The 26,493-nt window shown below is 47.8% G+C and overlaps 1 protein-coding gene across 1 annotated transcript in view; it reads left to right on the top strand.

Moving 5' to 3' along the window:
- The window catches only part of slc5a8l (solute carrier family 5 member 8, like), a 95,726-nt gene that overhangs the window by 49,816 nt on the left and 19,417 nt on the right, over positions 1-26,493 (top strand). Inside the window, exons 8-11 of the mRNA XM_078546228.1 lie at positions 103-232; positions 17,422-17,510; positions 17,620-17,729; positions 23,736-23,803. Coding sequence (XP_078402354.1) covers positions 103-232; positions 17,422-17,510; positions 17,620-17,729; positions 23,736-23,803 — 397 coding nt within the window. The remainder of the gene's footprint in view (positions 1-102; positions 233-17,421; positions 17,511-17,619; positions 17,730-23,735; positions 23,804-26,493) is intronic.

The following is a 26,493-nucleotide window of genomic DNA, read 5'->3' as shown; positions in this document are numbered from 1 at the left end:
TTTTTTCAATATATTAGGTTTAAACAAACAACCACACCCCAGCAAATGTGAGACATTCAGTTCCTGTCCCTTGAAGTTGCCGTTTTTCATCCTTTATTTCAGGTCTCTCTACCTTAACATGGTCGGCCTGTGGATAACAGCCATATGTGCAGGGTTCACTGGGCTCACTATGTACTCCAACTATTACCAGTGCGATCCCCTGACAACGAAACAAGTCAAAGCACCAGACCAGGTAAGCCCTCAGCAGTGAGGTCAGAGAGCCATAGCATACTTACAGCAAAGAAGGAGCCATTCAACCCATTGAGCCCATGCCAGCTCTCTGTAGGGCAATTTATTCAGTACCATTCCCCCCACTCTATTTCTGTATCTGTGCAAGTTTATCTCCCTCAAGTGCCCATACAATTTCCTTTTGAAATCATTGATCATTTCTGCTTCCACCACCCTCATAGGCAGTGAGTTACAGGTCAATATTACTCACTGCTTAGAAAGCTCCCCCTCTATCTCTTGCCCAAAGCCGTAAATCTGTCTCCCCTAACCCCTGTACCATCAGCTAATGGCAGCAGCTTGTCTTTGTCCAACTTACCTGTCATAATTGGTTGGACTCGAAAGAGTTATCTGTCATAATCTTGTGCACCTCTATCAGATCTCCTCTCAATCTCCTTTGCTCTAAGGACAACAACTCCATCTTCTCCAGCCTAACCTTGTAGCTAAATTCCCTCATCCCTGGAACAATTCTGGTAAACTTCTCCTGCACCCTCTCAAGGAACTTAACATCCTTCCTAAAGTGTGGTGACCAGAACTAGATGCAATATTCTAGTTGTGGCCTAACCACAGCTTTATAAAGGTTCATCATAACTTCCCTACTTTTTTACTCAATACCTGTGTATATGAAGCCCAAGATCCCATATACTTTGCCAGCTACTCTCTCAACATATCTTGCCACTATCAAAAATCTATGCATGTGAATCTTCAAGTCCCTCTGTCCCTGCCCACTTTTTAGAACTGTACCATTAAGTGTACACCTCTGCTCCCTTTCCCTTCTGACAAAAAGCATCACCTCATACTTCTCTATATCATATTCCATCTGCCACTTGTTTGCTTATTCCGCAAGCCTATCTATGTCTTGCTGGAGTCGATTGGTACCATCCACAATGTTTGCCATTGCTCCAAGTTTAGTATCATTAGCAAATTTTGAAATTTTACTCTGTATGCCAATGCCAAGCCATTTATATATGTAGATATCAAAAAAAGCATTGATTCTAGCACTGACCTTTGGGGAACACTACTGTGTACCATTCTCCAGGCTGAAAAATAACCATTAACAATGATTTGTTGTTTTCTGTCCTTGCATCAGTCTTTTTTTATATCTAAGCTGACATTACCCGATATATTCCATGAGCCTCAATTTTGTTAACCAGCCTTGTGTCAGGAAGATATAGTAATTCTCATAATGTTATTGGAATTTACTGAAAAATAGAGTAATAGTGGGATGTGTCTATGGGCAGAATTTGTTGCTCATCGGGTGGGTGTGGACCCGACCTGAACAAGCGTAAAATGATACACGATGTCGTTGTGCGAGCATCCCGACGTCATCGTGCACTTGTGCTTTATTTTGGTCGGCAGGCATGCACTGGACTCGGAATTGCCTCCGCCATTAATTAAGAGGCCAGTTAAGGCCCTTAAGAACCCAACTGACGCAGATTTAACGTTGTCTGTGTGATTTTGCGCTTGTCACACGGGCAAAACAGGCAGGCGACCAACCCACAATCTGCAAAACCTCATCCACGGGTGGGATAAAAAGGATCAGCAGCATCGCCAGTGTGAGTAGTGAGGAGTTTTGGAGATAGTTTGCTGCTGGTGGCTTATGGGTACTTGGCAGCTTCATTTCTGTTTGGGGCTTCATTCTTAGCATTTTCAGGCTTCATTTCAGGACTCATTAGTTTTTCCAAGGCCCCCCGAAGATTCAGACTATGTGGACCCTTCCAGGTATCAGACAGCCTTCTGTTTTCCTGGTAATGGGAATTGTGGTCTTCGCTGGTGGCACCTCCTCTGAGGATGAAGAGAGGGGCAGAAGGGAGAGGAGGCCAGGTGTCCCTATGCAGCTTCCAGGGGAGGGACCTGTGGGAGGAGAGGCGCAGGCACAAGGGGCGCAGGGTCAGCAGGTAGTCGAAGGCAAAAGGGGCCGCAGAAGACGCCACAATCCTGCTGCCAGGGTTTACAGGCGGCGATGCAGCTACCTCAACATGTCCGAGGTGCAATGCTGAAGGAGGCTCCGACTGTCAAGGGAGACAGTGACCTCCATTTGTCAGGTGATCAGCTCTGAGATCAGCTCCGAATGTTTGGGTGGACACCCCATGCCAGTGGCTCTGAGGGCCACAGTGACCCTCAACTTCTATGTCTGCGGCTCTTTCCAGGGTTCAGTGGGGGATCTTTGTGGAGCGTCCCAATCAGCTGCCTACAGTTGCGTCAAGCTGGTGACAGGAGCTCTGTTCAGGCGGGTATTGACTTTCCTTTCTTTCCGCATGGATGAGGCCAGCCAGGCTGAGAGAACCAAGGGCTTTGCAGTGATTGCTGGGTTCTCCCGCATCCAGGGTGCAATTGACTGCACACATGTGGCCATCAAGGCACCCGTGTGTCAGCTGGGTGCATTTGTTAACAGGAAGGGATTTCACTCCATGAACGTGCAGATAGTGTGTGATCACAGGATGCAGATTCTGCAAGTCTGTGCAAGGTACCCTGGCATCTCCCATGACATGTACTTCCTGAGACACTCCCAGGTGCCGAGGCTATTCAGTGCTCCAGCCCGACTGGATGGATGGCTGCTGGGTGACAAGGGCTATCCCTTGAAAAGGTGGCTCATGACACCTCTCCACCAGATGCACTTCTGATGCCTGGACCATTCAGGGAGAGCACTACAATATCCCCCAGAGCGGGCGTCACTGATAGTGTTTGCATGCAGCGCTCTCCACAATCTGGCACTGGCAAGGGGGGCCCACTGAAAGAAGAGGATGTCAACGCAGCTGCACAGGCCACAGAGGATGAATCCAGCAGTGAGTCAGAAGAGGAGCATGGTGAGGAGAATGCTGAGGGAGGCAGGGACACCAGGGATGCCTTGATCCAATGCTCCTTCAGCAAGGCTGCCAAATAAGCGCAATCACCTCATGCCAGGGCTGCTGCCACCATCCCGGATGTCAGAAATGACCCTTTCCTTTGTCCCCAAGATACACTCAGTGCCTGTGCAATAAAGTTTCGAGCCACCCACGTTCAGCATTACATACTGGCTTACCCTGCACCTACAAAACAAATGAAGTATACTCGGGCCAATAACAAAAAGCAAATGTAATAAAACGTTGGCACTCACAGATTATGAACAGAACAATATCAGGTGTTGATGGTCACACCATTAAAAGAAGGAAAAAACAAGGGGAACAAAAGATTACCCGTGACTGGTCCCTCTTTGTGCTTTAAACTTACATTTATGGGCGCTACGTCTAGGTGCTCCCCCCTCGCTGGCACCGGCATTGGAGACAGGCTGCCCACCCAGCTGTCTTGTTGGCCTTGATGACCTTGGCAGTCGTCGTCTGGCCAGTGGAGCCTGTGCTGGCTTCCCCTGGGATGGAGGGGCCAGTGCCACGGCTGGCATCTCCCCAGTCGCCGCAGTGTCATCAGATATCACGGTCACTGGCAGAGAGGCAGAGGAGCCGCTGCCATCATCCAAATTGCCCTGAGAGGAGCCCACAGAGACGACAAGCAGCTCGTGCACCAACGTGAGGTCGTTGTGGACCTCCCTGCTCACCATTGATGGACAGGCATCTAGCTGGGATACTGGGTGCCTCATCCATCTCACACACGGACATTGACCATCTGAGGTCAGTGCCTGTGTGAGGGCTTGCAGGTCTGAGCGCAACCCCAGGAACCCCTGATTCTGTTCCTGGAGCTGCCTCTCTTTGAGAGTTGCCACTCTCCAATTGGAGGAGGCAATGCGCTCGGCCATGAGGGTCAATGCAGTGCTCATACTCCGCATGGACTCCTCCACAACAGAGACCATCGCATGCATACCTCATGGATCTCCACCAGATCCTCCCGCACATCCCGCTGGACATCCAGCATCTGTTGCCTAATGGACGACTCCAGAGGCTCATCATCTGCCTTCAACTGAGCATCGCCCTGGTCCCCAGCAGTCCTCCGACTGCCGGCGCCCTGGGCACACTCTGTCTCCGCTTGCACCTCAAGCGAGTGTGAAGTGCCCTCACCAATGTGCACTGAGATGCTAGTCGCCGATCTAACACCCACCAAGGTATTGATATCTGTGCTGGTGCCTGCTTCAGAGGGCGGGTGTGACGCAGGCGCTTCTGGAGCCTGTGGTCCTCCGGTGTTAAGCGTAGCTCCTGGAGGTCCTGAGATTGGCTGCTTGGTGGCAGATCTAAGGGAGAACAAGGACATGTCATTAGTTAAAGTCATCTTTCACTGTGCATGCCAGGTACCCTGGTGAGACAATGGAGATCTACATCATGGTGCCATCATCTTTCAATGATCAATGGGGAATCCAGTCTGGAGGCTCCCATCAATGATGAGACTACACAAGAATGTTTGCACCATCTGAAACTCTCAACTCTTACCTTCATCTGACACCCCAGCCTCTCTGCGGCCAGTTGACCGAGGTGCATGGCTCCTCTCGAGCTCCAAGGCATCCTGCTCATACCTGGAGAGGGTGAGGAGGTTTGGGGTCCTCCACCAGTCCATGACCTATCAATATTGTTATTGGATGTCTTCTCTTGGAAGGACAGAGGAGCATTGATTAGTCCCCTCTCTACCTGCAGCACAATTGAAGCCTGGCCAACCCCACCTGAGGAGCGCCTTGCAAGGCACATCCAAGTCGTGGCCCTCGAGCAGCAAGGCACTCAGTCCAAGCAGCCAGCGTTCACCCACTTGGTCAGCTCCGGCATCATTGACAGTTGGCACTCAGACTCTAACACCCCTGAGCTCCATGGGGTATCGCCAGCCATTAACACTTCAACTGATCCATGCCAACACGGTACTTACCCTTCCTGAGCGCAGCAAGTCATTAAACCTCTTGCGACACTGCACCCAGGTGCACCGCACCACGTCATGGCTGCTCACCCAGGCTGCCACCTCCTCCCCTGCCCTCTTTGTGAGGTGTGGTGGCCTCCTTCTCTCATCTCTGGGGACAAGGATGTCCCTCCTGGCAACCACCTCCTCCACGTGGACAGTGAAGTACTCATCCGGAAAACAGGGGGCCGAGTGCCCAGCCGACCTACCTCCCACCTGGAGTCTACATCTGCATTTGCAGCCATGTCCTTGCAGCAACTCTGATGCAGGCAGCCTCCCTGGGGCTGCCTGTGCCGCTTTTGAACCAGCCGTCGGGTTGCCATTATACCAGGCAGCTGACAGGCCCCTGCCCCTGCCCCCACCCACCTTTTCTCATACATTCTGCAGCTGGCATTCATGCTTGGCAGGCCTTAATTGGCGCAGACACTCCCATTCGCCCCCGCCCAACTAGCCTGACAAGGGCAAAATTCTGCCATGTGTGTGTGTGACTTAATTCAATTAAAAAAAGCTGGTCTGAAGGCTTTGATGTAAATATGGTCAACATGGGGGATGTTCAGAAAGTAATGTAAAAGGACATTTGCAGACTTGATTGTTTTCAAAGGAGGGGTGAAATGTGTCACCTAGTCAGGTGAAGTTTAGAAACAGTGTGTTTATTTTTCCCAAAGATGACTGGTAAAAATTAGTGCTATGAGAGGTTTTTATTATTAGGAAGATAAAGTCCAAAGACATAGTGAAACAGTGGGAATTTGCATTCAAAGGGGAAAATATGTATAAAGGAGCAAAAGCTGTATGTAAGGGTAGGCATTTTAAGATCTTACAAGTGTGAAAAGCCTTCAGCATCTATGCCTCAAGCTGCTGTTTCAAAGACCTGAAGTTAAGAAAACTCACTTTGAATTCGGCTTGCTCAGGATATCATGTTTCTTTGCCGGGTCTTTTAAAATCTATGTGTCTTACTGTTGCTTTAATGAAAGTGTAACTGGAAGTTAGATTGATTAGGGGATTTAGAAGTTATCATAGTAGTCATTTGTAGGTCTAGGTGTGTATTTAAAATCATTTCTCCCATTAACAAATGTTTAATCTAGAATAACCTATAAGACTTGATGGTCTTATTACTACTGAATTCAAGACACGCATCTCGAAGTTTATACAAATTGAAAAACAAGTTGCGGCAGTTGTTTCAAGTTTCCCTTTGGGATTTGAACAGCTGAGCATTTACCATCGGCTGTGCCATAACACTTGCACATTGTACTTTGTGAAACACTTTCTTAAAATCCATATAGATAACATCTACTACATTTCCTTCATTAACCTTCTTTGTCATTTCATCAAAAAATTTAATTAGATTAGTCAAACACAAAGGGTGGAATTTTCCATGCCCGCTGGCATCAGGCATCATGTCGGGCGTGACAGGACAGTAATTCAGGAAGGCCAAAAATCCTTTTCACACCGTCATGAAACATGTTTGCTATCGTCTGCTCCGCCCATCAATGGCGGGCTGAGTTTCCCACTGCCGTACACCATTGTAATACATCTGCATATCATTATAAGCCCAGCCCGCTGGAATCATCTCCCCACGCTGGATCATTCAAGCATGTCAGCGTATGTTTCAGAACAGCATTTATAAGGCATGCACCTAATGAGAGGCTCTTTGAGGGGAACTCAGAGGTGAGTACATGGTAACATTGTGCAGCGCTCACGAGAGTCGTCTGTTGGACCTCAAGGCCAAGCCACCATGCATTCAGGTGAGGGCACAGGAAGGTCTCATTTTCCCAGCTGGCTGACAGTGTGGTGCCGGGGAAAGGGCTGCACTGCGGTTGAAGTGAGTTGTGGGGGGGGCAAGGGCTGGTCTGCGGTTGATGGTAGTGCACACGCATGTTGGCTGGGGGAGGGAAGCGGCCAAGCATTCTGAAAACCTTATGCAAAATGACCATCCCTCTGCAGCTGAGACAGTTCAGGCACAGCCACACTGACATGCTTGCAGTTGGGTCTCTATCTTATCTGCTCACTCAAGAAAAGCAGAAGCATGAACGTGCGACCAAATGCTCCAGAGCTTTTCACCCCTTAGGCACAGACTGCAAACTAATGAGTGTTTTAGTGGACTGCAGAGCAATTGGACGACTGGGCACGTTGTACAATCTCCTTGCTAAAGCTGGTCATGGAGTAGTCACTGGTGGAGGTGCTCACAGCCCCTTGCAATGTCATCATCCCAGTTTGGACCAGTTTCCCCCATGGTTCAAGCTAATAGTGCAGCCTTGCAGTGCAGGTTAGGAGAATGCTTGCACCTGAGCTGAGAGTACAGCATGCAGTCCAATGGGCAAAGCTGCTGCCAATCGGTCAGATAGAGTTGGGCGGAGGTGGATGAGGTTTCGGGCAACCATGAAGCGCACTAAACTCTGGCCATCCAAGTGTTGGCCAACACTCTCTGGGATGCGTTTAAGGGATTTTCAGACTTAACCAAAGGAGGTTCTTAGTACACCCAACTAACCCATGCATCTCTCTCTTTCATCCTGCAGGAGGAGTACATCAGGAGCATGGAGCCTGATGAACTAGCTGTGTGCCTCATAGGTTACAGAGAGCGGAGACAAAGGAAAAGAAGAGCGATGGAGGCAGAGGGAGGAGCAGCACCCTCAAGAAGAAGAGGTAGCTGGGGCTCCTGCACATGCCACAGCGAGCCGTCTCTCATAGGCGCCTAGCTAGACCCAGGGCACACAGACGGCGCTTGTCATTCCTGCAGATGACCAAGAACCAGTATTGCCAAAGGCTGGGCATGTCCAGGGAACTGGTCAGTCATATCTGCCACCTGCTGCAGGATTTGGCATCACGGGGACATAGAGGGCATTCACTGCCTGTGGGACTCAATATTTAAGCCAGTGGGTCCTTTCAGGATTCCACAGGTGACCTCTGTGCGATACCACAAGTCTCCACACACAAATACATCCATGAGGTGACAGAAGCCATCTTTACGAGGGCACAAACTTTGTGCATTTCACCTGGGACCAGGAGAGCCAGGATGCAAGATTGCTGGGATTTGCCCAGATCCCACAGGTGCAGGGAGCCATCGGCTACACTCATTTGGCACTCAGATCTCCATGGCAACAAACGGTCGACTACGTCAACTGCAAAGTTGAATGCTCTGAATTGAATGTTCATTCACTGAATGCTCAGCTGGTATGCGCCCACCACAAACGCATCCTACAGGTCTGTGTACGGTTCTCAGGGGGTGTCCACGACTCCTACATTCTCAGTAGGTCTTAGATCTCTGACGTATTCCAAGATCCACAGAGGCTGCAGGGTTGGCTCCTTGGGGACAAGGGCTACCTACAGAGGACGTGGCTGATGACACCCATGCGGTGGCCTCAGACTGCAGCAGAGCGACGCTATAACGAGGCTCATTCTGCAACTCACAGCTTGATGGAGCAAATCTTCGGGATGCTGAAGATGAGGTTCCTGTGCCTGGATCGGTCTGGTGGATCCTGCAATACAGTCCACAGAGGGTGTCATGCATCATCGTCGTCGCCTGCGCACTTCACAACCTGGTGCTGCAATGGGGAAGGACCTGGCTGAGGAGGAGGCGGAGGAGCTGCATGTCTCCTCCGATGAGGTGGATGTCGAAGGGGATGAGGTTGAGGAGGTCCTTGAAGGTGTGGATGACAGTGATGAGGCCATCACACTGGCCAGATGAGGCAAGTGCGCTTGGGGAGGCCCTTATAGCTGCTAGATTTGTGGAGGGTGATGATGACATGCAGTGAGGAGTCTCCATAGATCCTCACATTGCATCTGTGAATGTTTGACTCCAGTCTAGCTGATGGCAGCGCACATACCCTCAGTAATAAGGCTCCTGTCATGGAGACACAGCAGGTGCCCATAGTCCTACATTCCAGGAGGATGATGACGACATGCAATGGGGACACTTGATAGATCCTCACATAGCTTATGTGAATGTCTGACTTCTGCCTGGCTGATGGAAGCTCACTTACGCTCTGTGAACAGGGTCTTATCATGGGCCTGAATTTTACCCTTGGCAGGCGCGCGTGAATGGGCGGGCCCGGGACCTTTCAGGAAACGGGCCACTGCCCACGATCGGACCCCGACCAGAATTTCACTCAGTCTGGCCAATTAAGGCCTGCCCAGCGTGAAATACGTCTTCCTAATGGTCAGGAAAGGCCATGCAGGGGCCTGTTGGGCACCCGGTCCAATGGCGACTCAGTGGACGGTTTAAAAACGGCACAGGCAGCTCCTTGAAGGCTGCCAGGGAAGAACATATCTTCTGCATGCTGAAGACCGAAGCTATGGCCTCAAATGCAGCTGGAGACACCAAGCAGGAGGGCAGGTTGGGTGGGCATTCGGCCCCCTGGTTTTCGGATGATTGCCTCGTGATGCTATTGGAGGAGGTGGCTGCCAGGAGGGATGGTGGAGAGGCATCACAAGCCACCTTTTCAACAGATAGGCCTTGTCATCCAGCAGCCATCCATCCAGTTGGACTGGAGTGCTGAATATCCTCAGCACCTGGGAATGTCTCAGAATATAAGTGTCAGGGTACCCTGCATAGACTTGCAGAATCTGCGTCTTGTGGTCAAACGCTACCTGGATGTTCATGGAGTGGAATCCCTTCCTGCTGACGAAGGCTCCCGACCGACCCACTGGCGCCTTGATGGCCACATGTGTCCAGTCGATTGCACCCTGGACGCAGGGGAACCCAGCAATCGTTGCAAACCCTCTGGCTCGCTCAGCCTGGCTGACCTCGTCCATACGGAAATGAATGAAAGTCAATACCTGCCTGAACAGAGCTTCTGTCACCAGCTTGTTGCAACTGTGCACAGCTGATTGGGACGCTCCACAAAGATCCCCCACTGAGCACTGGAAAGGACCGGACACATAGAAGTTGAGGGCCACTGTGACCTCCAGAGCCACTGGCATGGGGTGTCCACCCAAACAGTCGGAGCTGATCTCAGGCCCAATCATCTGACAAATGGAGGTCACAGTCTCCCTGGGGAGGTGGAGCCTCCTTCGGCATTGCACCTCGGACATATTGAGGTAGCTACATCGCCGCCTATAAACCCGGGCAGCAGGATAGTGGCGTCTTCTGCAACCCGTTCCACCTTGGACTACCTGCTGGCCCTGTGCCCCTTGTGCCTGCACCTCTCCTCCCACAGGTCCCTCTCCTGGAAGTTGCATTGGGACACTTGGCCTCCTCTCCCTTCTGCCCCTCTCTTCCTCCTCAGAGGAGGTGCCTCCAGCGGAGACCACAATCGCCATTACCAGGGTAACCGAAGACTGTCTGATATCTGGAAGGGTCTACACAGTCAAAATCCTCCAAGGGCCTTGGATACACCAATGAGTCCTGAAATGAATACTAGAAATGCTAAGACTGAAGCTCGGAACAGAGATGAAGCTGTCAAGTTCAAATAAGCAACCAGCAGCAAATTATCTCCTCAACTCCTCACTACACACATTGGCAATGCTGCTGACCCTTTTTATTGCACCTTTGGATGAGGTTTTACATAATGTGGGCTGCATGCCTGCCCATTTTGCTCGTGCGACGAGCGCGAAATCACACGGGCAACGTAAATTCAGGTTCATTTGGGTTTTTAATGGCCTTAAGTCGCCTTCTAATTGATGGCGGGTGCGGCTCTGATACTCGCACGTGCCCACCGACCTGAAGATTGCACACGTGCGTGGTGGCAGCAGGACTCTCACCCGACATCTTCTCGCGCTATTTTATGCCCAATTGGGTCGGGCGCCTGCCCTCAGGATGTAAAATTCTGCCCCTGGAGATGCAGCAGGGAAATTTTAACTTCTCCGGAGCCCATAGCATCCTTCGTGTGCCGGACCCACACTGTCATCGGACACTGATCGGGGGTGGAGGGGCGGGGTCAGCCACACCTCAAAGGTGCTGGGAACACACAGAGAGAATGATGGAACTCTGTGTCGCTAACCCAGGACATTCTGGCAGCAATGGCAAGCCCCATCGAGGTGCAGGCATCAGTAATGTGTCCAGTGACAGTGAAGGGACACTATCAGGGTGGTGGGAGGGTTGCACAAAGCACATGGAAGAGGCCCTGGACTGAGACACCTGCCTTTATCTTGAGCAGGGACCAAGGTTTCACATCTGAGTGACACGAACACTGCTCATCAGAACAAGGAGCCATAGGAAAAGAGACATTCTTGCGAGTTTATTAACAAAGTGAACATTATTTACTACCACTACATCTTGGTGCTCCCCTGACATCCACAGCGGAGGTGGAGGCAGCCTGCTGACTGCTACATCATCTGTGATGACCTTGGCAGGTGTCCTCTGGAGGGCCAAGACCAAGAGGGCCCCGGCCTGCTTTCGGGGTCCTGCTGTGTGTCAGTGGCACCCTCCTCGGCCTGTGGAGCTGGAGCTGCTGGGATCACAGGAATGGGGGATTCGGATGGGCTGGACACTTCCGGAGTCACCTGGACAGAAGGCCCCAGGGTGTGCACCTGCTGATCCTCCTCCCTATAGGTGCCCAAGGGCCCTGCCTGTCTCCTTGAGGAGAACGGGGTTGCTGGAGTGAGATCGAGCTGCCCTGGACCCCTCTCGTGTTGACACTGTTGGAGGCCAACTATGACGTCAGCGATGGAGTTCAGCCCACACAGCAGTGCAAGACTGATGTCCTAGACCAAGGTCTCCATGCTACCACTGTTGGCCTCGGTGCATTGGCATGCGGCGCAACAACTTAGACTGAAGGCGGACGGACTCCTCCATTGTGCCTTACAATCTGAGGAATGCAGCAGACACCCCTACCTGATATTCCCGAGTTTGCCTTTGCAGCTCCAGCAACTGAGGTATGACCGAGTCCAGAGGCTCGTCATCTGACTCGGACTTAGCAGACCTCTGGCCTCCAGCAGTCCTCTGAATGCCGGAAACCTGGGAAGTCTCTGCCACTGCCTGCTGTTGATCAGACAGTGTGATGTGGTCACCAGATTGTGGTCCCAAGGCTACTCTAAAGCTTGGTCCCGCCGAGGTGTGTGTCTCCGCGCTGGTGGAGGGTGTGGGTGAGCGCTTTGATGGATCTTCAATGAGGGTTTCAGCAGATTCCTCTTCTGAGATGTCCTCGGGGCTTGAGTTTTTCCAGATGTACTTGTGAAAGCAAGGAGAGGTAATTAGTGCATGGCAGGAGACAGGACACACCACTCCCAGATTGGTTGTCTGATGGATGTTGCACTGCTGGATCCTCACTTGGTAGAGCACCGCCTACCTCACCATCAGCACAGGAACGGTCTGGATCTTTGCCGGCCAGCGGATGAATCTATTTTCAAAGTCTGTGAGAACCCTGATGTTGGGCATTCCTCCACTGGTCTGCGACCTGTCCCTCTCGTTGTGTGCCAGCTTGTACTGCATGAATACAGATGGGGAGAATGTAAGTGCTTGGCCAGATGATAAGTATGCCTGGCATGTGTGGGTGGCGAGTGGTCCCATGGACTGGATGAGGACAATGAAGGTGTGTGCGAGAGAGTGAATGATGATGTCCCTTGAACTGGCAGTGAGTGAGGGCCCTGTGGATGTGTGATGGGTTTTTGAGTGTGTGAGTTGAGAGTGATGAGAAGAGTGACTTACCCTGGCGGAACGGAGGAGATCATTCATCCCCTTTCGACATTGAGTGGTTGTCCTCTTTTGCAGGATGTTAGCACTGACCACTGCTGCCACCGCTCCCCAAGCCGGATTGGTGATGTTGCTGTCCCTTCTGCGGCCAGAGCAGGGGTAGAGGACATCCCGGTGAGCCTTCACGGCATCCAAAAGGGACATGTCACAGAATCGGGGGGGGGCGGAGGGGTGCAAAGGGGGTGGGGGGGTCTGCAGTCTTCTTGCCTTTCGGGGCCATGTGCGCGCGGCTGCACTTTAAATATGGCGCCTGGTGTGAGGAAGCGGTGAGGTGATGATGGCATGGTGTGCAAATGAGTTGCTGCCTGCCAGTGACCTGGCGTGTTTCCCGGGAATGCATGGTTAATGAGATGGGATTGGGACGATGCGGCATGAAAAACTGTCATTGCGGCCGGCAGGTAAAACATTCTTTTTCCCACCCGCTACCGCACTTAGTGCAAATCTGGGATGATTCCGCCCATAGTGCTTTTACAAATCCGTGCTGGCTTTCCTTAATGAAGTCAGAGCTTTCCAAAGTGCCTGTTGATGTTTTCACTGATTATTGTTTCTAAAACTTTACTGACCACTGATGTTAAACTGACCGATCTATAGTTATGAGAAATGTCCATACACACATTCTCAAAAAAGGTTGTCACATTTGTCACTTTTCATCTTCTGCCACCTACCTTGTATCTAGGGGAGATTGGAAGATCATGGCAAATCAGTCCACTATTTCCACACCTACTTCCCTTAGCAGTAAGCTGGAATACAAGCCATCTGGACCTGGTGACTTATCCTCTCTAGGTCATCAAGTTTAGACAACCTTTCCAGAAAATCCCACTATGAATTTTCACCCCATCCCTCTATGATCTCTGCATGTCCTGATATTTTTTCAGCATCCTCTTCCTTAGTAAACACCGATACAAGGTACTCTGTAAGTACTCCAGCTTTTCCCTGTGTCTGTAAGCATATACCACCCTTTCTGTCCCTAATAACCGGTCTCTTACTACCGGCTTATTATTTATATGCTGGTAGAAGATTTTTGAGTTCCCTTTTATGTTAACTGCCAATCAACATTCACATTCTCTCTTTATCAGTCTTATTTTCCTCTTCACTTCAACTCTCAACTTATTGTATTTGGCCTGGTTCTCGCTTGAAGAATTCATCTGACATGCATCATGCACCCTCCTTTTTTTGTTTCATCATATTCTCCATCTCCCTTGTTATCCAAGGAAACCTGGCTTTGGTTCCCCTGCTTTTCCCTCCTGTTGAAATATACCTAGCCTATACCTGAAATAACTCCTTAAAGATCACCCATTGTGCTGCTACAGATTCCCCTGTCAATCTTTAGTTCCATTTTACCCTGGTTAAATCCCCTCTAATCCTATTGAAGTTAGTCCTCTTCCAAAGCAAAAACAAAAATACCTGGAAAAACTCAGCAGGTCTGGCAGCATCTGCGGAGAGGAACACAGTTAACGTTTCGAGTCCAAATGACCCTTCAACAGAACTAAGTAAAAATAGAAGAGAGGTGAAATATAAGCTGGTTTAAGGGGGGGGTGGGACAAGTAGAGCTGGATAGAGGGCCAGTGATAGGTGAAGATAACCAAAAGATGTCACAGACAAAAGGATAAAGAGGTGTTGAAGGTGGTGATATTATCTAAGGAAAGTGCTAATTAAGGGTAGAAAGCAGGACAAGCAAGGTACAGATAGCTCTAGTGGGGGTGAGGTGGGGTGAAGGAATCGAAAAGGGCTAAAAGGTAGAGATAAAACAATTGATGGAAATACATTTAAAAATAATGGAAATAGGTGGGAAAAGAAAAATCTATATAAATTATTGGAAAAAAAAGAGGGGGATCGGAAAGGGGGGTGGGGATGGAGGAGAGAGTTCATGATCTAAAATTGTTGAACTCAATATTCAGTCCGGAAGGCTGTAAAGTGCCTAGTCGGAAGATGAGGTGCTGTTCTTCCAGTTTGTGTTGAGCTTCACTGGAACAATGCAGCAAACCAAGGATGGACATGTGGGCATGAGAGCAGGGTGGAGTGTTGAAATGGCAAGCGACAGGGAAGTCGGTAATGCTTGCGGACAGACCGAAGGTGTTCTGCAAAGCAGTCACCCAGTCTGCGTTTGGTCTCTCCAATGCAGAGGAAACCGCATTGGGAGCAACGAATGCAGTAGACTAAATTGAGGGAAGTGCAAGTGAAGTGCTGCTTTACTTGAAAGGAGTGTTTGGGCCCTTGGTCGGTGAGGAGAGGGGAAGTAAAGGGGCAGGTGTTGCAACTTCTGTGGTTGCATGGGAAGGTGCCGTGGGAGGGGGTTGAGGTGTAGGGGGTGGTGGAGGAGTGGACCAGAGTGTCCCAGAGGGAATGATCCCTGCGGAATGCCACCGGGGAGAGTGAAGGGAAGATATGTTTGATGGTGGCATCATGCTGGAGTTGGCGGAAATGACGGAGGATGATCCTTTGAGTGCGGAGGCTGGTGGGGTGATAAGTGAGGACAAGGGGGACCCTATCATGTTTCTGGGAGGGAGAGGAAGGTGTGAGGGCGGATGCGCGGGAGATGGGCCGGACACGGTTGAGGGCCCTGTCAACCACCGTGGGCGGAAAACCTCGGTTAAGGAAGAAGGAAGACATGTCAGAGGAACTGTTTTTGAAAGTAGCATCATCAGAACAGATGCGACGGAGGCGAAGGAACTGAGAGAATGGGATGGAGTCCTTACAGGAAGCGGGCTGTGCGGAGCTGTAGTCGAGGTAGCTGTGGGAGTCGGTAGGCTTGTAATGGATATCGGTGGATAGTCTATCACCAGAAATTGAGACAGAGAGGTCAAGGAAGGGAGGGGAAGTGTCAGAGATGGACCATGTGAAAATGATGGAGGGGTAGAAATTGGAAGCAAAATTAATAACTTTTTCCAGGTCCAGACGAGAGCATGAAGCAGCACCGAAGTAATCATCGATGTACTGGAGAAAGAGTTGTGGGAGGGGGCCGGAGTAGGACTGGAACAAAGAATGTTCCACATACCCCATAAAGAGACAGGCATAGCTTGGGCCCATGTGCGTACCCAAAGCCTTTTATTTGGAGGAAGTGAGAGGAGTTAAAGGAGAAATTGTTCAGTGTGAGAACAAGTTCAGCCAGATGGAGGAGAGTAGTGGTGGATGGGGATTGGTCGGGCCTCTGTTCGAGGAAGAAGCGGAGAGCCATCAGGCCATCCTGGTGGGGGATGGAGGTGTAGAGGGATTGGACGTCCATGGTGAAGAGGAGGCAGTTGGGGCCAAGGAACTGGAAATTGCTGATATGATGTAGGGTGTCAGAGGAATCACGAATGTAGGTGGGAAGGGACTGGACAAGGGGAGAGAGAATGGAGTCAAGATAGCAAGAAATGAGTTCCGTGGGGCAGGAACAGGCTGACACGATCGGTCTGCTGGGACAGTCCTGTTTGTGGATTTTGGGTTGGAGGTAGAAGCGGGCAGTCCAAGGTTGGGAGACTATCAGGTTGGAAGCTGTGGAAGGAAGATCTCCAGAGGAAATGAGGTCAGTAACAGTCCTGGAAACAATGGCTTGATGTTCAGTGGTGGGGTCATTGCCCAGGAGGAGGTAGGAGGAAGTGTCTGCGAGTTGACGCTCAGCCTCTGCGAGGTAGAGGTCAGTGCGCCAGACAACAACAGCACCACCCTTGTCATTGTTTGATGACAATGTCAGGGTTGGACATGAGAGAACGGAGTGCGGCAATTTCAGAGAGAGACAGGTTAGAGTGGGTGAGAGGAGCAGAGAAATTGACACGACTGACCAGATGAGACCAATTCATCTCCACTGCCCTTTGCAGTTGGTGGTGGGATGGGGGCTGGGAATGCGTGGGGAGAAATTGGACCTCATCGTGCCTGTTTCAGGTGGTGAAAATTTTGGTGTATAGCCTCTTGGGCCTGATCTGCCTTTGTAGTGCACTAGGTGCTGAATTGGAAGTGGCCACTGTCACGCTTTCACGTGTCCAGGTGCTCCAGCGTACCTGCAGTTAGGTGCTTTGCATGTGTAAATCAGAGTCCTAATATCTGAATTGATGCATCCAAATTCATCCTATAGCAAGTACGTTCTCCTCAGTTAATCTAGGTCTTCAATGGCCTTAAAGTGATTGTTAAAGGAAAAACCTAAGATAGTTTTGTCTTTGTGGAGTCAGGAGGAATAGAAATGCTCCTCCTGGCCCAACAAAAGTACTGTGGACTGTGCTAGCCTCAACTTGTCCCCCCCCAACCCATGCCCACCCCCTCTGGTTAACCTCCACCTTTTCCCAACCGAAGATGGACTTGCAAGTCAGCTTAGTATCAGAGCCAGCTGAAATCCCTCAGCTCTAAATGGTGAGATATCCAGAAATGTCCCTCAAGTATAGATGCGATAGACAATTTTTCCCAGAAATATCCCTTTCCAATTGGGATTCCTCAGGAATATCCCATAAATATAGACTAAGGTGGATGGTATTCCCTCGGGATCTTGCTTGAACAGGTTGAAATGGATAGTATTTTTCAGGAAGGTTCCTTGAAAAGACTGGGATGATGAGTTTCTCAAAAAAATCTACCCTGTAAAGACTGGGATGGATCGTATTTGCCACAGGTTTGCTTGAACAGATTGGGAAGGGCAGTTTCCCCCAAGGATTTTGCTTGAATAGACTGGAATGTATGGTATTCCCCAGGAACTTGCCATGTCATGTGGAATGGGCAGAGCTCCCTGTTTCTGATTATTTCATGTTCTTGTGTTTTAGTTGCTCCCATACCTGGTAATGGAAACCCTGCACGATTATCCTGGTGTTCCAGGAATCTTTGTTGCAGCTGCATACAGCGGGACTTTGAGGTATGTCTGACTCCATCAGTTTTAATATCTTGATTCCTTCCAATTGATCTGCCTGTAATGTCTCCTTCAGTATCAATGCCCTGATTCATTTCCATTGATCTGTCTCTAGTACGGTTTCCTCCAGTATCAATGCATTGGCTGCTGTCACAGTGGAGGACCTCATCAAACCTCACACCAGTTTATCAGATCAGAAACTTTCTTGGATCACAAAGGGACTCAGTAAGTGAGATTTCATGGAGGTAAATGATCAAATATATGTCAAACCAAATTGATCACTCCCCAGTGGGAGTTCCAATAGAACTGATACCACTTGATCCAGCTCTCAACTGGGAAATGAAGGCCAGTTCTGAACTGAGAGACCAGCATTCTTTACTCAGGCCTCAAAACTGTGGAACAAAAATAAAAATACCTGGAAAAACTCAGCAGGTCTGGCAGCATCTGCGGAGAGGAACACAGTTAACGTTTCGAGTCCACCTCTCTTCTATTTTTACTTAGTTCTGTTGAAGAGTCATACGGACTCGAAACGTTAACTGTGTTCCTCTCCGCAGATGCTGCCAGACCTGCTGAGTTTTTCCAGGTATTTTTATTTTGGATTTCCAGCATCCGCAGTTTTTTGCTTTTATCTCAAAACTGTGGAACTGCTTACCTCTTTTAGTCTTTCCCTCCACATGTAAGCTGCATGTTCTGAAAATCAATGCTTGGCATCACCTAATTGTTACTGGCTGATTTTACTCATGTGCTCTTGGCAGTTTTGATGATGATCTGCATAATATACTTTTACTTTTTACATCATTTTTTGAGTCATCTCCATCTTCACACTGCCCCCATTTGTAGAATACAAGTGATATGAGCCCTGTGTTATTGGAGATGAAGCAGTGGGAAAGTCAACATTAACTCGAGGCAACCTATCATTGGAGACAGAGTTAATCACAATGGATCATTGGCGAAGCTATTCAAAATGCCAAGTATAGGTCTATCGTCACTGCTACCCACTGGGTTAATTGATTGGATTTTATTCTACAAATGACAATGGTCATTCTTTCCTGCAGCTGGGGTGGTTTCTGCTGAGGATGTGTCTTGCTGCTAACTAACATAATACAAAGACAGTTAGGGCAGAATATTACTCGCGCCCGACACACCTGAGCATAAAATGACGGGGGATGATGCCAGCCGTGCATCCTGAAGTCATCGCACACTCGCGCGATATTTCAGCCTGCCGGTAATTAAAAGGCCTATTAAGGCCATTAACAAGCTTATTAAATTTAATTCTACGCTGCCCGTCCAACCTTAAGGCAGGCAAAAAGGCCAAGTGACCTTTACATTTTTTAGGAAACATCATCCACGAGCAGGATGAGGTTTCCTAAAGCAAATAAATATTAAATAAAAACTTTATTTTGGAATTAAAAACATGTCCCAGCTCTTGTGGCAGAGTCACATGAGGGGACATGTTTTATTAAATTTTTACTGTCTTTATTAATTTTTTTAAAAAGCGCTCTTTCGCACGCATGTGTGAACTGCACACTAGGCCCGGCTCTCTCTCCTCCCCCCGCCTGCACAGGCAGCGCTCAGCACTGCCGCTTGTGATCCACGCAGGACGGGCCTTAATTGGCCCGCCCATGTGAAATCAATCCCGAGCAGCGGTCGGCTGCCCAACTGCCCCCACCCACGCCCGCCCCCCACCATGGGCAAAATCCTGCCCTTAAAATCAGACCTGCCCCTTGTGTTTGATGAGTGCCTAGAGTCCAGGCTGGGCTCTGTGATTATGAGATTATCTATTTGTCTCACTGCTGTTTGAGGGATCTTGCTGTGCCTAGAATTCTAGCTATGTTTCCTTATATTGCAGCAGTGGCTTCACTTTAAAAGTACCTAAGTGCATATTAGAAGAATTTGCAGGTTGATAATCAACCTGTTTGGGCATGTTATGAGCATATCGTCTATGGCCATTAAGTTCCAGAGTGGGACTTGAACACAGGGCTTGTGGCTCAGAGGTAGGGATACTACCAATGTGCCACAAGACCCCTGACATCCAACTAGTTACAGTTTGCCAATCTGAAAATGATCCAATTATCTCAACTCTCTGTTTCCTGTTAGTTAGCCAATCTTCTACCCCCTTTATTACCCCCAACACCATGAGCTTGTATCTTGTGTAGCACTCTTTTATATGGCATTGTATTGAATGCCTCTTGGAAATCCAAATACACTACATCAACTAGTTCCCCTTTATCCATCCTGCTTGTTACATATTCAAAGAAGATTTGTCAAACACAATCTTCCTTTCATAAAACCATAGTGATTGTGCTTGATTGTTTAATGATTTTCTGAATGTCCTGTTACTACTTCCTTAATATGGATTCTAGCATTTCCCCAATGACAGATGTTGGGTTAACTGGCCTATAGTTTCTTGTTTTCTATCTTTCTCCTTTCTTAAGTAGAAATGTGACATTTGCGATTTTCCAGTCCAGTGTGACCTTGCCAGAACCTAGGGGATTTTGGAAAATTAAACCCATGCATTCCCTATCTCTGCAGCCACTTTTAAGACCCTAGGATGTAGGCCATCAAGTCCACGGGGCTTGTCAGCTCTTATTCCATTATTTTGTCGGCTACTTTTTCTCTAGCGAAAGTGATTGTTTTAAGTTCCTCCCTCCCTTTTTCCTGTTGATTTCCTCCTATTTTTGGGATGCTTTTTGTGCTATCTCTGCCATTTCTGGTTTCCCATTATTAATTCCCCAGTCTCATCCTCTAAGGGACCAATATTTACTTTCTTTCTTATTATATACTGTAGAAGCTCTTACTGTCTTCTTTATATTCCACGTTAATTTATTCTCGAGGGGCCATAGAAATGTTACAGCACAGAAAGAGGCCATTCAGCCCATGATGTCCGCACCGGCCAGAAAAAGAGAAAAAAAGAAACTAGCCACTCATTTTAAATCCCATTTTCCAGCACCTGGTCCGTAGCCTTGTAGGTTACAGCACTTCAGGTGCATTTCTAGGTACCTTTTAAATGAGTTGAGCATTTCAGCCTCAACCACCAATTTAGGCAGTGAATTCCAGACACCACCATCCTCATGTTCCCTCTAATCTTTCTACCAATCACCTTAAATCCGTGCCCCATGGTAACTGACCCCTCAGCTAGGGGAAACAGGTCCTTCCTGTCTATCCTAGCTAGACCTGTCATAATTTTAATACACCTCAATTAATCCACCCCTCAGCCTCCTCTGTTCTAAGGAAAACAACCCTAGCCTATACAATCTCTCCTCATAGCTACAATTTTCCAACCCTGGCAACATTCTTGTCAATCTCCTCTGTACTCTCTCCAGAGCAATTATGTCCTTCCTGTAATGTGGTGACCAGAGCTTTACACAAAATTCCAGCTGTGGCCTAACCAGCGCTTTATACTGTTCCATCATTACATCCCTGCTTTTGTATTCAATACCTCATCCAATAAAGGAAAGTATTCCATATGCTTTCTTTACCATCTTATCCAGCTGTCCTGCCACCTTTGAGGACCTGTGGACATGCACTCCAAGGTCCCTCACTTCCTCAATCGCTCTCAATAACTTCCTGTTTATTAAGTATTACCTCACTTTGTTTGCCCTTCCCAAATGCATTACCTCACACTTTTCCAGGTTGAATTCCATTTACCACTTTTCCACCCACTCAACCAAACTATTGATTTCATTCTGGGGACAACTGTCCTCTTCACTATAAACTACAGGGTCAATTTTTGTGTCATCTGCAAATTTCCCAATCATGCCTCCCACATTTAAGTCATATTCTAATTGCTCCATCATTTTTAATCATCCTTTATGGTTTATAAAATGTTCTCAATCTTCTGGCTACCACTAATCTATCAAAGTTTATCTTTGTCAATTTGATCTGTCCAAACTATATGAAGACTAAAATTGCTCATGATTAATGCAGCTCCTTTCTTACAAGCCCCAATTATTTCTTGATTTATGGCCTGCCCTACAGTTAGGGGGTATATAGACTACTCCACCAGTGTCTTCTTTCCCTTGCTATTTCATATCTCCACCCAAACTGATTTTGCATCTTGATCTTCTGAGCTAGGAACATTTCTCACTACTGTACTGATCTCATCCTTTATTAAGAGCTACTCCACCTTCTTTTCCTTTCCTTCTATCCTTCTGAAATGTCAAATACCCTTGAATATTCAGTTCCCAGCCTTGGACACTTTGCAACCAAATCTCTGTAATGTTATTATATCATACCCATTTATTTCTATTTGTTCTATCAATTCATCCATCTGTTCATTCTGATAAAGAGCCTTTAAATCTGTCTTTTTACCATTTTTCCCTACTCTGACCTCTATGCTGATGCACTCTTACATTTGCATGCTCTGTCCCTTCCTGTCACATTCTAGTTATCATTACCCATGTTGTTACCCTGCACTATTACCTTGTCCTTTCTCATTAACTTTCTAAATCTCCCCTCACGTGAACCCTTCCCCCTCCCATTATTTAGTTTAAAGCCCTCCCTACAGTCCTAGTTATACAGTTCGCCTGGGCACAGCTGCCAGCAGTGTACAGTGAAGGACTTCCCAACGCTACAGCTTCCTCTTGCCCTATGCCCCCAAAATCAAAACCCATTTCTGCAACACCAATCACTGAGTCACACCTTCAACTCTCTGATCTTATTTACCCAATGCCAATTTGTTCATGGCTCAGATAGTTATCCAGAGATTATTGCTTCTGTGCTTTTTAATTTAGCTCCTAGCTGCTCATACTCCCTTAGCAGAACCTCTTTCTTAGTTCTATCTATGACCACGACAACTGGATCCTTCCCCTCCCACTCCAAGTTCTTCTCTAGCCCTGAAGAGATGTCCTCAACCCTGGCACAGGTCAGGAAACACAGACTTTGGGTCTCAATCTTGGTTGCAGAGAACAGTGTCTATCCTCTAACTATGCTGTCCCCTACAACAACTATATTCCTTTTTACTCCCCCGACATGAAAGTCCCAAAATGCTGAGTCAGTTTGCTTAACCTCCTTGCAGTCTCTGCTCTTGTCCACACAACCTGCAAGAACCTCAAACCTGTTGGACAAATGCAAAGGCTGAAGCCCCTTTGGTACTACTTTCTGGCTCCCCATTCCTGTCACTCTTATAATCACATTCTCCTGTCCCTGACCACAAAAAAAAACTGATTTACCTGACCTAAGGTGTGTGACTGCCTCTTGGTCCAGGTAACTTCCTCCCCTGCTGTTATATCACAGTTTCCAAGTTCAGACTCCTGTTCATAAATTCTGAGCCCAAGTTTCTCAAGCTGCAGACACTTACTGCTGTTGTGGTTACTGTGGATCAATCTAGTATCCACCAGCACCCACCTGCTACAGTAGCAACACATCACCTCCCCTGCCATCTGTATTATATTTTCTTTAACTAGCTAGGGTTTCAAGTTTAGAAATACCGCTCAACATAGTTTGTAGTTATATTGAGCACTTTATAACTAGTTAAGCTATAAGTTTAATTCATTACTAATATCTCCTCAGTACCACTATAAACTATTGCCGCAGATTAGAGAAAAAAAAGGCACCTTAAAACTCACTAACCAATCGCTTCCCTGCTTACCTAATTAATGCCCCTGGACTTCAGCTCTCAGGTCTTGCTGACTCTCACACTCTCTGTTAGACCACTCTTTGTTCTGTAACATAATAGAACAGTACCTCACTGTGCTGAATTCCCTCACTCACCAAACTCCTAAGTTCCATACTCTGTCGAAACTGTACTCTGTCGAGCTGGCATCTATACTACTTACCCCTTGCATAAGTAAAAACCTTCGGTATTTATTCGAGCTGGAATTCCAAGCACCTGAGTCAGACCTTGCTGCTCGGGAACCAGTTCTAACTAGCCACCCAGTTAACTAACTGAGCAGCTGCCACTAGCCAGCAGATTGTTTACCACTGACTAAGACTGGAAGAAACAACAAGTTATTGTCAAAGTTAAATTAAATGCCCAATGCAACATTTGACTAGAACTTAAAAAGAGATCAACTCTTAAAACACCCAGAATTCCCTCACTTAACAAATTCCTAAATTCAGTACTCTGTCGAGCTGGCCTCTGTGCTAACTTAAATTTCACTTTCATCACATTGGATTCCAGGATTTTGTCAGTCAATTGGATTCCATCTATGTTGCTATGTGCTTGGCCATGGGAGGCTTCATTAATCTTGGACATACTCTTCTGTATCAGTTACTTGTGTGTTTCCATAGGCTTAATGTATGGAATCATCTGCATTGGAATGGCTGCATTATCCTCTCTCATGGGAAGCGTGCTCCAGGTAGGATTCACCTGTGTTAGAGATGTAATGAGATTTCACTTCACTTTGTTGAATTTTAGTCTTCATCAGCATGAGCATTGCTCGTGCAAGTGAATGCAGCACCCTCATTTTAAACAACCAGTGTCAGGGATAGCACACTCTGCTGAGAAATCACAATCACTCTACTATCCAAAAATACACCTTGCCCACTCACACTAACAGTTCCTACTGCATCACTGTGCGATTTTCCACTTCCCATGGCCAGACATTCCATTGTCAGGTTGCCAGAGATGGCCAGTTTAGGGTAATACAAACATATGAATTAGGAGCAGGAGTAGGCCATTTGGCCCTTCGAGCCTGCTTCACCATTCAATAAGATCATGGTTGATCTAATTTTCACCTCAACTCCACATTCCCGCCTATCCCCTGATAAACTTTCACCCCCTTGCTTATTAGGAACATATCTACCTCTGTCTTGAAAATATTCAAAGACTCTGCCTCCAACACCTTTTAAGGAAGAGAATTCCAAACACTCACAACCCTCTGAAAGAAAAATGTTTCCTCAGGAGGAATCGTGCCAGATTTGCACTAAGTGCGGTAGTGGGCGTGAAAATAAGATGTCAGCTGCAATGACGTATTGTCCCCTTTCTGTGCATCCCACCAGGGTAGCTGTAGGGCTCCAGCATCTTCTTCTCCCCGGATGTCCGTGATCTGAGCGAGGCCCTAAATGTGAGTCCCGACTTCTGCACATCTCACTTGTCCAGGCGTGTTCTGGGCCTCCGTGTTTTCCTGCCAGCGTACCGGGATGCAAATTGGGTTCACATTGGCCTTGAGTGGGATTGGTATTCTGCCATGGCGGACACCATCGGATGAGCCCACTGTGATTTCATGTTGGCATGAAATGGATTTCTGCCCCTCACGCCGAATTGTCCACCTCTGTCCACCGTGATGCCCGCCGCCAACGGGACCAAACAATTCCACCCCTCATCTCTATCTTAAATGAGTGATCCCTTATTTTTAAACAGTGACCCCTAGTTCTAGATTCTTCCACAAGAGGAAACATCCCTTCCACATCCACCCCTGTCAAGTCCCCTCAGGATCTTAAATGGTTCAAACAAGTCACCTCTTATGCTTCTAAACTCCAGTGAATACAAGTCTAGTCTGTCCAAACTTCCTCATAAGACAACCTGCCCATTCCAGGTATTATTCTGGTAAACCTTCTCTGAACTGCTTCCAATGCATTCATATCCTTTCTTAAATAAGGTGACTAATAATGTACACAGTACTCCAGATATGGTCTCAATAGTACCCTGTAAACTGAAGCATAACCTCCCTACTGTTCTATTCAATTCCTCTTGCAATAAATGATAACATTCTATTAGCTTTGCTATTTACTTGCTGTACCTTCACACCAGTCTTTTCTGATTCATGCACTAGGACACCTAGATCCCTCTGCGTCTCAGAGCTCTGCAATCTCTCACCATTTAGATAAAATGCTTCTTTTTTATTCTTCCTGCTGAAATCGTCAATTGCACTTTTTCCCACGTTATAAACCATTTGGCAGATCTTTGCCCACTCACTTAAACTACCTATATCCTTTCGTAGCCTCCTTATGTCTTCTTCAGAACTTACCTTCCTGCCATTGTATCATCTAACAAATTTGGCAACCATACCTTCAGTACCTTCAACAAAATCATGTATATCAATTGTAAAGGGATGTGGCCCCCCACTGATCCCTGTGGCAAACCACTCCTTACAGCTTGCCAACCAGAAAAAGACCCATTTATGCCTACTCTCTGCTTCCTGTTACCCAGCCAATCTTCTATCTGTGCCAATGTGTTATCCCCAATACCATGAGCTTTTATTTTCAATTGATTAGGCAACATGTCAAAAGTCTTCTGAAAATCTAACAACGGTACTTCCACAGGTTCCCCATTATTGAGAGCACATGTTACTCGTTACGCCCTCTGCGCCGATTTTAAACAGTGAAGCTCCAGATTGCCTCCTCACTGATTTTAAACAGTGAAGCTCCCAACTCCCTCCTCACTGATTTTAAGCAGTGAAGCTTCCGACTTCCTCCTCGCTGATTTTAAGCAGTGAAGCTCCCAACTCCCTCCTCACTGATTTTAAACAGTGAAGCTTCCGACTCCTTCCCCACTGATTTTAATCAGTGAAACTCCTGGCTCCATCCTCGCTGATTTTAAGCAGTGAAACTCCCAACTCCCAGCTCACTGATTTTAAACAGTGAAGATCCCGAATCCCTTCTTGCTGATTTTAAACAGTGAAACCCCTGACTCCGTCCCCACTGATTTTAATCAGTGAAACTCCGAACTCCCTCCTCGCTGATTTTAAACTCTGAAGCTCCCGACTCCCTCCTCGCTGATTTTAAACAGTGAAGCTCCTGACTCCCTCCTCGCTGATTTTAAACAGTGAAGCTCCTGACTCCCTCCTCGCTGATTTTAAACAGTGAAGATCCCGACTCCATCCTCGCTGATTTTAAACAGTGAAGATCCCGACTCCCTCCTCACTGATTTTAAACAGTGAAGCTCCTGACTCCCTCCTCGCTGATTTTAAACAGTGAAGATCCCGACTCCATCCTCGCTGATTTTAAACAGTGAAGATCCCGACTCCCTCCTCACTGATTTTAAACAGTGAAGCTCCCGACTCCCTCCTCGCTGATTTTAAACTCTGAAGTTCCCGACTCCCTCCTC

The sequence above is a fragment of the Cetorhinus maximus genome, chromosome 8 (genome assembly GCF_964194155.1).
Source record: "Cetorhinus maximus chromosome 8, sCetMax3.hap1.1, whole genome shotgun sequence".
In the NCBI taxonomy this organism is placed as follows: domain Eukaryota; kingdom Metazoa; phylum Chordata; class Chondrichthyes; order Lamniformes; family Cetorhinidae; genus Cetorhinus; species Cetorhinus maximus.
The sequence above is the reverse complement of the archived record's forward strand: the minus strand, read 5'-3'. Positions and strand labels throughout refer to the sequence as shown.